Source organism: Anomaloglossus baeobatrachus, chromosome 4 (assembly GCF_048569485.1).
Source record: "Anomaloglossus baeobatrachus isolate aAnoBae1 chromosome 4, aAnoBae1.hap1, whole genome shotgun sequence".
Lineage (NCBI taxonomy): Eukaryota > Metazoa > Chordata > Amphibia > Anura > Aromobatidae > Anomaloglossus > Anomaloglossus baeobatrachus.
The window spans coordinates 627,760,855-627,772,441 of record NC_134356.1 but is presented as its reverse complement, the minus strand read 5'-3'; the positions used below and the strand labels follow the sequence as shown (position 1 = coordinate 627,772,441).

Here is an 11,587-nt window from a genome sequence, read left to right as displayed (position 1 = left end):
GCAAAAAGTGATTATGACTCACCCACCAATACAACACACTTAAGTAGTTAGTGCCAAATTGCGGCATCCCAAACATAACTATTGCACTTGTCTGCGCTGTGAGTTGATCTATTGTCAGAAAATAGAGAAGATAGTAATAGTTCTACAGCGACCGGAGTTTTTCTTCTATGAGATACGAGTGCACATGCGAGGCTCTTTTATGAACATGGTGACCGCTACATCTCAGACTTACTGGAGGCTGGACATGACAGTATGCATCTATTAAACTGGGCTAGAAGGGCACAATCCAGGTGTGACTGGCTCTTCAGGTATATATCAAAATCCTGGGCCCCTTCTGGTATATATGTCTTCTTCCTGGTATATACAGTATGTCCCAATCCTGGACCCTTCCTGGTATGTATGCCCACCTTCTGGCATATATATCCACTCCTGGGCCCATCCTGGTATATATGTCCTCATCCTGGTTTATTTGTCCCCTTCCTAGCATATATGTCCTCCTCCTGGTATATATGTCTAAACTCCACTTCCTGGGTCCCTCTTGGTTTATATGTCCCCATCCTTGTTTATTTTTTCCCTTAACTGGTATATATGTCCTCTTCTTGGTATATTCGTATGTCCTCTGTTTCTTGGCCCCTCTTGGTATATTTGCCTTAAAAAGAAAAAAAATACATTTTACTCACTCTCCCTGGCTACCACGTTGTTGGACATCCTCTCTGAGCCGCAATGCATTTCAGCTAGATGTGCACCTCCGGGAGCACTTCCAGCTGAATCAAGGCAGGGACTGGGGTTGGTTGTCCCCCCAGCTATCGTCCCGCTCCTGTCTTCAGCTCACAGAACGCTTACTTTTTCCCGCTGGCGGACGCGTCCTCGCCATCTCCGCAGCTCTGCAATGCCTGCTCCCTGCAGCAGTGTGATGAGGTCGCAGAGTGATGACCTCATCACACTGCTGCATTCTTGGCTGCGATATGACGCATCGGCACCCTGCTCTCCTCCATTGACATTACCTCAACCACATGGCTGATTTGCATGTGATGCCTCTGAAGCGCTTCGCATGCAAATTAGCCAGTATGCTGGCCGAAGCAACATGGCCAGGCCCCTCTGCTGAGGCTGTGACTAGGGCCCAGTGAAGAGGAAGAGGGAGGCTTGGTCGTGCCCGGTGCTCAATAAACCTAACTAATTACTCCGGGCCCAGCCGGGCACCCCTATTCACCTGGCCCCATACATCAGTCATGGTTGTTATGCTCTGATGACGGCCCTGTCTGTATATGTCACTACTTAATTATAAAGTGCTGTGGAATGTGTTGGCGCTATAGAAGTAATTATTATTAGAAACAAGCATTAAAAACAAGAATATTTTTCACAATCTTTTTAATTATTAAAAAAGTAGAATAATGATGCATTCCTTCCAATAGTTCTGCCATTAAACTTAAACAGTACCCATTACCAGTTGGGGGTGCCCTCTTTATTTAATAAATGAGTGGAAGTAAAAAAAATGATGATTTTTCTAAATACCATGTATTCACAAAAGCCCTTAGAAGTGTCTGTGATTTCCCCTGGAAGGGCCCGACTTTTCCTAAAAAGCCACAAGAGCATAATGATCAGTTATAGCAATCAGAAACATATTTGGTATTTGTACATTTCAGCATAATCGATTTTTTTCACAGAGATATCGCTGTTCGATATCACAGTTTTTATCATTCCAGGCTCTTGATGTGATTTCTCCGCAGCGCTCATCGCTATTTAAATAGTTGTTGGGCTCATTCACTCCCCAGTTTCTACAAATAAATGAAAGAAACAAATCACCGCAAATCAAAACTTTCTGTCTTTATGCCTTTGTTCACACTTTGTTTAGAACAGATACCGTACTTTTCGTTTTATAAGACGCACTGGTTTATAAGATGCACCCCAAATTTAGAGGAAAAAAAATATGGGGTCCGTCTTATAATTCAGTGTTGTCTTACTGGAGGTGGGGCGGGAGCATTGGTGGAGCACGGTCATAGGGGCAGAGGCGGTGGTGGAGTAGGGCGATGCTGCGGGCCGTGCAGCAGGTGTCTCAGATGCTCACTGTGGGCGTTGTGAGGCAGGAGGAGCATCCAGAAACTCTCGGCGGTGCAGGCTTCAAAGAAATGGCGCCTGGAGTCGATGCGTGCACAGAAGGAGCTCTCAGGTCACTGACAAGCTGAGATCTCATCTACACATGCATCACCTCCGGGTGCCATTTTCCTTAAGTCCGCTGCAGGGAGATCAATGGGCTGAAGGCGGCATGTGCGCAGAAGAGATCTTGAGCTGAGAGCTCCATCTGCGCACATGGCGACTCCAAGCACCATTATTTGAAGCCCGCACTGCCGCCATTTTCAGAATGGCGGCCCCTGTCTCACAGCCCATAGCACAGCGCCTACGGCTCGCAACATCTCCCTACCTCCCATAACTATTCTACACCACCCCCGGTAGGCTACATTTGGATTATAAGACGCACCCCTCATTTTCCTCCCAAATTTTGGGGTGGAAAAGTGCATCTTATAATCTGAAAAATACGGTAATTGGAATCTGCATCCTGTGCATTCCAGTTACCAACTGAGCAGAGGGGCCCCATTTATTTCTAGCTCGTCTGGTTTCCATTTGTTTTTTATTTTTGAAATAGAGCAAAAAGTTCTGAATACTGATGAGCGAATAATACTTGGTATTCGGTTAGACTAATCTGAACTCGAATATTTCCCTATTCGCCCATCACTAGTTCTGAATATAAGATTTGATTTCTTTTTGCGTTCTAAAACTATGCAACAAACTAAAAACAGGTAGACCCCATAAAAGTCAATGGGGACCCTCTGCTTCAATTTGAAACTGGAATGCACAGAACGCGGATTCTGAACTCTTCTGTTAGTTCTAACCGATTGACTCAAACGTCATAGATGGACGTGAAAAGAACCTAAAAGCCATCCTTGGGATAAGTCATCAATGTCTGATCGGCCAGTGTCCGACATCTCGATCTGCTGCTCTTACTGCCAGAAATGCTCAGTTCCAGAGCTGCCCATTAACTGATAGTGGTCGCGGCTGGGTACTGCACATTTGCCTCCTATTGATTTAAACGGGAAGCTAATGTGCAGTACCCTGCCGCGGCCACTATCAGTTGACGGGGCAGCTCTGGATCTGAGCATTTCTGGCTGCCTGCTGCCACTTTCGACACCGACAACAGCTGATCGGTGGGGATGTCCGGTGTCAGATCCTGGCCAGACATTAATGACCTATCTTAAGGAGAGGCCATCAATGTGCGAGGTGCTGAACTGAAGTAAAGTGCTGAATTTAAGATAAGTGCATAGTTTCAACACAATTACATAGTTTGACACAAGAACATAGTTTGAATTTATCCTTATACGTTTTCCATTGTTTTTTTTTTCTCTTTGTTTTACTACTTTAACGTTTATCCCCATTTAATAGGTGCTCCATGGACAATGCTACCAGGTGTGTATCTTGTCAGATGTATGCATGCCTTGAGCAGCCGTTTGAGGGTGACTATGTCTGCACTCAATGCAAGCATGTTGCGTATTTGGAAGCCAAGGTAACTGATCTAAATAAGCAGCTTGCAACACTAAGGGGCATTGCAAACCTGGAGAGGAGTTTAGAGCTCACTGAGCTTTCTCTGGCTTGGGCCAGTGATATGGAGGAGGGTGGAGGTGGGGAAGATCAGGACCCAGAGGTAGGTAGCTGGGTAACAGTTAGAAGAAGAGGTAGGGGGAAAAGTGTCAGGGAGCCTAGTCCAGACCTGGCACAACCTAGTAAATATGCCTGTTTGGCTGATATTAGGAATGAAGGGCCTGGACTAGGGTCACTACAGCAGGACGTTGCTCCTAGCAACCAGGAAAACAACTGCTGTAGGAAGGAGGGAAATAGGAGTACAGCAAAGCCCAGACAGATGTTGGTGGTAGGGGACTCTATAATTAGGCGGACAGACAGGGTCATCTGTCGCCGAGACCGTGAATGCCGAACAGTGTGTTGTCTGCCGGGTGCTCGGGTTCGGCATATTGCGGATCGGATAGACAGATTGCTGGGTGGGGCTGGGGAAAACCCAGCGGTCATGGTGCACATTGGTACTAATGACAAAGTTAGAGGCAGGTGGAAGGTCCTTAAAAATAATTACAGGGAACTAGGAGAGAAGCTGAAGTCCAGGACCTCCAAGGTGGTGTTTTCAGAAATACTACCGGTGCCACGAGCGTCACTAGAAAGACAGCGGGAGGTTAGGGAGATAAATATGGGGCTTAGAAATTGGTGCAGGAAGGAAGGGTTCGGGTTCATGGAGAACTGGGCCGACTTCTCAGTCGGCTACAGGCTCTACGGTAGGGACGGGCTGCACCTCAATGGGGAAGGTGCAGCTGTGCTGGGGGAGAAAATGGTCAGACGGATGGAGGAGCTTTTAAACTAGGATCGGGGGGGAGGGAGGGTAGTGGAGCAAATAAGGGGAGAGATAGAGCAGATAGAGACAGTGAGACGGTAGGGGTCAATGAAGGATTAGGGGGGGATGGGACATACAAGGAATGTAGGGAGGCTAGGAGTAATAAAGGTGTTAATAGGATTAAATGTCTACTGGCAAATGCAAGAAGTCTTGCAAACAAAATGAATGAATTGGAGACTCTTATGTCAACCATGGATTATGATGTGGTGGGCATTACGGAAACCTGGCTGGATGAAAGCCATGACTGGGTGACAAACATACAGGGTTATAGTACATTTAGGAAGGACAGGAAAGGCCAAAAAGGTGGTGGGGTGTGTATATTTATTAAATCTAACCTAAAACCTGTGTTGTATGATGACATTGAGGGGAACAGCAACAATGTAGAGTCAGTATGGGTAAATGTACATGGGGAGGGGAATAATGGAAAAATGCTAATTGGAGTTTGCTATAAGCCTCCTAACATACCTCAACAAATAGAGGGTGAAATGCTGGAACAAATTGAAAAGGCAGCTAATAATAATAATCGGGTTCTTATTATGGGGGATTTCAACTATCCAGACATACAGTGGGACATAGAATCTTCTGGTTCTGCTAAAAGCTGTAAGTTCTTATCTACTATTCAAGACCATTTCCTCTCTCAGATGGTAGGTGAACCGACCAGGGGAGATAATTTGCTAGATCTGGTCCTGTCAAATAGACCGGATACAATTTCAGATCTACAGGTCCGGGAGCACTTGGGCACCAGCGATCATAATATGGTAAGCTTCAACATAATATTCAATAGAACATTTCAAAGGGGGAATGCTAAAACCTGGAATTTTAGGAAAGCTGATTTCAACAAATTAAGGGAAGAGCTTAAATGTGTAGATTGGGACAAAGTCATAATAACTGGGGATACCGAACATAAATGGGGTAAGTTTAAGGATATACTACTAGAGTCCTGTAAAAAACGTATACCCTCTGGTAATAAAATGTCCAGGAATAAAAAGAAACCACTATGGATAAATAAGACTGTACAAAGTATAATAAAACAAAAACAAAGGGCATTTAAAATCTTAAAGGCTGAGAATACAGAAATAGCATTTCAGAAGTATAAAGATATCAATAGGAAATGTAAAAAAGAAATCAAACAAGCAAAATTAGCTACTGAAACAAAAATCGCCAATGACATTAAAATAAATCCCAAAATCTTTTATAAATACATTAATGCCAAAAGGAAAACAAAGGATAGTATTGGCCCCTTAAAATATAATAACAAGTTAGTTATAGAGGACAAACAAAAGACTGAGATATTAAATAGGCATTTCTCATCTGTATTTCCCAAGTAACTGACTGTACCAGGGATCATTCAACAAGTGAAAAATCAAAGTTCACCACCAGATATAATTAATTTAACACAAGATGAAGTACGCCTACGTCTGAGTAAATTATACATTGACAAATCCCCAGGGCCAGATGGCATTCATCCACGAATATTGAGGGAATTGAGCTCCGTAATCGACAGACCGCTGTATCTCATCTTTTTAGACTCACTTGTAACAGGGTTGGTGCCTCAGGATTGGAGGATTGCTGATGTGGTACCGATATTTAAGAAAGGTAAGAGGGTAGATCCAGGCAACTACCGTCCAGTAAGCCTGACATCAGTAGTATGCAAAGTTTTTGAGGGCATTTTAAGGGATGACATGCAAAAATATATTGCAGAAAATAATATGATAACTGACAAACAGCATGGATTCATGAAAGATAAGTCGTGTCTAAACAACCTGTTGGGGTTCTATGAGGGGGTAAGTTCAAACCTGGATATTGGTAATGCAGCTGATGTGATTTATTTGGACTTTGCAAAGGCATTTGATACTGTACCACATAATAGCCTTATACTAAAGCTCCAGAAGCAAGGACTAGGGGAAACTATATGCAACTGGGTAAGGAATTGGCTAAAAGATAGGAAACAAAGAGTAGTCATAAATGGTACATTCTCTAAATGGGCTATAGTCAGCAGTGGGGTGCCGCAGGGATCTGTGCCTGGACCAATTCTTTTTAATCTCTTTATTAATGACCTTGTGGATGGGATTGATAGTACAGTGTCAGTCTTTGCCGATGACACCAAACTATGTAGGATATTAAAAACTGACCTGGATAGTACAATATTACAAAAAGATCTGGATAAGATGTCAGAATGGGCAGATACTTGGCAAATGAGATTTAATGTTGATAAATGTAAAGTAATGCACCTAGGACGGAGTAATCCTATAGCTGCGTATACATTAAATGGAAGTAAACTCGGGACTACAGAACAGGAGAAGGACTTGGGTATTCTCATTACAAATAAGCTGAGCAGCAGCACTCAATGTCAAGCAGCAGCTGCTAAAGCAAACAAGATTTTAGGGTGTATAAAAAGAGAGATTAGATCCCGTGATCCCAACGTATTGTTACCCCTCTATAAATCACTTGTAAGGCCACATCTGGAATACGGGATCCAGTTTTGGGCTCCACATTTTAAAAAGGACATTCAGAAGTTAGAGTCAGTTCAAAGGCGGGCAACTAGACTATTACAAGGAATGGAAGGCCTCCCATATGATGACAGGTTGAAAAAGTTAGATATGTTTAGCTTAGAAAAAAGACGTCTCAGAGGAGATCTCATTTATATGTATAAATACATGTGTGGTCAATATAAAGGACTGGCACATGATTTATTTCTTCCAAAGACAGTGCTAAGGACCAGGGGGCACTCACTGCGAGTGGAAGAAAAGCGATTCCAACAGCTAAATAGGAAAGGGTTCTTTACAGTTAGAGCAGTCAGACTGTGGAATGCCCTACCACAAGAGGTAGTAATGGCTGATACTATAACAGCTTTTAAAAAAGGGCTGGATGATTTCCTCAGTACACAAAACATTGTTGGTTATAAATGACTTAGTGACTAAATGTAGAGTTGGTGGAGGAAGGTTGAACTAGATGGACCTAGGTCTTTTTTCAACCTAAGTAACTATGTAACTATGTAACTATATATGTAAAAGTTGTGAACAACCTCTTTAATCTCTCTGGGCAAACAAATACATAGAAAAAACAAATGGTTATGAAAGATATATACAGTAGATATAAAGAAAGATACAAAGTACAAGAGATACTGAAACAATAAGATATTACCGGGGACCGGGGCTCCTAGTCTGGCCCTCAGGCTAGGGGCCCTAGCTGTCCCCTATCCCAGAGTTACTTCTGATGGTGAAGAGGTCTGGACTGCCTTCCTTGCCCTGCTCCTGGCCAGCCCTGCTCTAATACTCCCTCTTCCCCACCCCAGGGGAGGGTGGGGACAGGAGTGGCTAAACCCACACAAATAGAGTTTTGTTTTCCCCGTGTGTCTAACTCACAGCAATCACACACAGAGGTATTAGACAATACGTGATAAGTGGGAAATAAAAATAAGGGAGAAAATAAACACATGACAAGAGAATTCCAACAACACACCAAACAGCACTCAGTAGTTCACCAGCAACTAGATAAAAACAGACCATGGACTGGTATCGCTTAACGCTATAATCGGCACAGGAAGTCAGTTTGTACTATCTTAAATAGGTGATGAGAAGCTGTGATAGGCTTCTCATAACATGATCCTAGAGGTAACCAGCGGGCAGGAGAGATTAACCTGATCACTAATAAACACATAGCTGGTCTACACCCGAGCTTGCCTGTGCAACTCAAAAGCCCCAGAGAAACCATGGTGTGGAGTGTCAAAGTCTATGGTGTGAACAGCGCCAGATACCACCATGACACTCAGTGAGTTTTGAACCAATCGTAGTGTGACAATAGATAGATATAAGATATTTGGATAGATAGATCAAATAAAAAACAGATATGAAATTTATGTAAAATTGATATAGTTGTGAAATGACAGGTAGATGCAGTAGCTGTACTCACGTAAAGGTCACTTCTGTTCCATCTATCCATTTCCAGATGTGAAGATCCCTTGCATCTCGTCTCAGTCCTATCCAGTAATCACTGGACCTTCCAAATAATGTATTCAAAGAATCCTACAACCGAATGTCATTAAATTTGTGAAGATAAATTTGTTATTGGTTTTTATGTCATCCTTTCAGTAACTACTTTTCCAGTTAACTTGATTATTGACCCCCACCGGACCAGGCAATTTTTCAGTTTTGCGCATTCGTTTTTCCCCCTTTTTCTGATGTTGACATCACCAAAGGAGGTTTTGATTTTTTTATGGAATGAGTTGGAAATTTTAATGACACCATTTATTTTATCATAAAATGTACTATAAAACGAAAAGAAAAAAAATTGCAAATGGGATGAAACTGTGAAAATTTTCAATTCCATTATTGTTCATTTTTCATTTTTATTTATATGACTAGCTGTACTACCTGGCTTTGCCCGGGTTAATAACTGCTGTTAACAAATTGAATGTATTAACAAAAATGTCTCTGTCTGTCTCCCCCTCTGTATATATCTCTGTCTCTCTCTCTCTCTTTGTCTGTCTGTCTCTGACTGTCTCTGTCTCTTTCTCAGTCTGTCTCAATCTCTTTCCCTGTCTGTCTATCTATCTCTGTCACTTTCCCTGTATATCTCTTTCCCTGTCTGTCTCTTTCCCTCTCTTTCACACTCTTTCCCTGTCTGTCTCTTTCCCTCTCTTTCCCTGTCTGTCTCTTTCCCTCTCTTTCCCTGTCTGTCTCTTTCACACTGTCTCTTTCCCTGTGTCTGTCTCTGTCTCTTTACCTGTCTTTGTCTGTCTCTTACCCTGTGTCTCTTTCCCTCTCTTTCCCTGTCTGTCTGTTTCCCTGTATCTGTCTCTGTCTCTTTGTCTGTCTCTTAACCTGTCTCTCTCTTTCCCTCTATTTCCCTGTCTGTCTCTTTCCCTGTCAGTCTGTCTCTTTGTCTGTGTCTGTCTCTTTGTATCTGTTTCTTACCCTGTCTGTGTCTGCCTCTTTCCCTGTCTGTGTCTGTCTCTTTCCCTGGCTGCATTGTGACACGCCAACATTCCATATAAGGGCGTGGCTGCGCATTCTTCTGAAGTTCTGGCTGCACTGTGGCTCCCAGCTACATTCGCTTTAATAGAGGCAGGTTTTTTGGCGAATAACTGTAAAGCGTGGGGTTAAAATCTCCCCTCGAAACATAGCCTATGACGCTCTCGGGGTCCAGACGTGTGAGTGTGCAAAATTTTGTGGCTGTAGCTGCGACGGTGCAGATGCCAATCCCGGACATACACACACACATATACACACACACATTCAGCTTTATATATTAGATATTTATTGTGTAGTAAAAATTAAGACCTTGCAAACATGATACATTAGCTCAGTACAAATATGGAGATAAGAAATTGTTTAGTTTTTTAATTTAAATCGTATATACTGTGTATATAATATATATAAAGCTGATTGTATGTGTGTGTATGTACAGTTAGGTCCAGAAATATTTGGACAGTGACACAAGTTTTGTTATTTTAGCTGTTTACAAAAACATGTTCAGAAATACAACTATATATATAATATGGGATGAAAGTGCACACTCCCAGCTGCAATATGAGAGTTTTCACATCCAAATCGGAGAAAGGGTTTAGGAATCATAGCTCTGTAATGCATAGCCTCCTCTTTTTCAAGGGACCAAAAGTAATTGGACAAGGGACTCTAAGGGCTGCAATTAACTCTGAAGGCGTCTCCCTCGTTAACCTGTAATCAATGAAGTAGTTAAAAGGTCTGGGGTTGATTACAGGTGTGTGGTTTTGCATTTGGAAGCTGTTGCTGTGACCAGACAACATGCGGTCTAAGGAACTCTCAATTGAGGTGAAGCAGAACATCCTGAGGCTGAAAAAAAAGAAAAAATCCATCATAGAGATAGCAGACATGCTTGGAGTAGCAAAATCAACAGTCGGGTACATTCTGAGAAAAAAGGAATTGACTGGTGAGCTTGGGAACTCAAAAAGGCCTGGGCGTCCACGGATGACAACAGTGGTGGATGATCGCCGCATACTTTCTTTGGTGAAGAAGAACCCGTTCACAACATCAACTGAAGTCCAGAACACTCTCAGTGAAGTAGGTGTATCTGTCTCTAAGTCAACAGTAAAGAGAAGACTCCATGAAAGTAAATACAAAGGGTTCACATCTAGATGCAAACCATTCATCAATCTCCAAAAATAGGCAGGCCAGAGTTAAATTTGCTGAAAAACACCTCATGAAGCCAGCTCAGTTCTGGAAAAGTATTCTATGGACAGATGAGACAAAGATCAACCTGTACCAGAATGATGGGAAGAAAAAAGTTTGGAGAAGAAAGGGAACGGCACATGATCCAAGGCACACCACATCCTCTGTAAAACATGGTGGAGGCAACATGATGGCATGGGCATGCATGGCTTTCAATGGCACTGGGTCACTTGTGTTTATTGATGACATAACAGCAGACAAGAGTAGCCGGATGAATTCTGAAGTGTACCGGGATATACTTTCAGCCCAGATTCAGCCAAATGCCGCAAAGTTGATCGGACGGCGCTTCATAGTACAGATGGACAATGACCCCAAGCATACAGCCAAAGCTACCCAGGAGTTCATGAGTGCAAAAAAGTGAAACATTCTGCAATGGCCAAGTCAATCACCAGATCTTAACCCAATTGAGCATGCATTTCACTTGCTCAAATCCAGACTTAAGACGGAAAGACCCACAAACAAGCAAGACCTGAAGGCTGCGGCTGTAAAGGCCTGGCAAAGCATTAAGAAGGAGGAAAGCACACGTTTGGTGATGTCCATGGGTTCCAGACTTAAGGCAGAGATTGCCTCCAAAGGATTCGCAACAAAATATTGAAAATAAAAATATTTTGTTTGGGTTTGGTTTATTTGTCCAATTACTTTTGATCTCCTAAAATGTGGAGTGTTTGTAAAGAAATGTGTACAATTCCTACAATTTCTATCAGATATTTTTGTTCAAACCTTCAAATTAAACGTTACAATCTGCACTTGAATTCTGTTGTAGAGGTTTCATTTCAAATCCAATGTGATGGCATGCAGAGCCCAACTCGCGAAAATTGTGTCACTGTCCAAATATTTCTGGACCTAACTGTATGTATATATGTATGTCCACTAAAGGAATCTGTACAGTCGCATTTACAATCACAAAATTTTGCACAGACATCCCATGTGA

General features: G+C 42.5%; 1 protein-coding gene across 1 annotated transcript in view; it reads right to left on the bottom strand.

Moving 5' to 3' along the window:
* Positions 1-1,406: 1,406 nt before the first annotated feature.
* Positions 1,407-11,587, bottom strand: part of LOC142302710 (CD209 antigen-like protein 2) — a 33,739-nt gene continuing 23,558 nt past the window's right edge. The window contains exons 7-8 of the mRNA XM_075343827.1: positions 8,360-8,472; positions 1,407-1,775 (exon numbers count right to left, since the gene is read on the bottom strand). Coding sequence (XP_075199942.1) covers positions 1,640-1,775; positions 8,360-8,472 — 249 coding nt within the window. The 3' untranslated portion in view covers positions 1,407-1,639. The remainder of the gene's footprint in view (positions 1,776-8,359; positions 8,473-11,587) is intronic.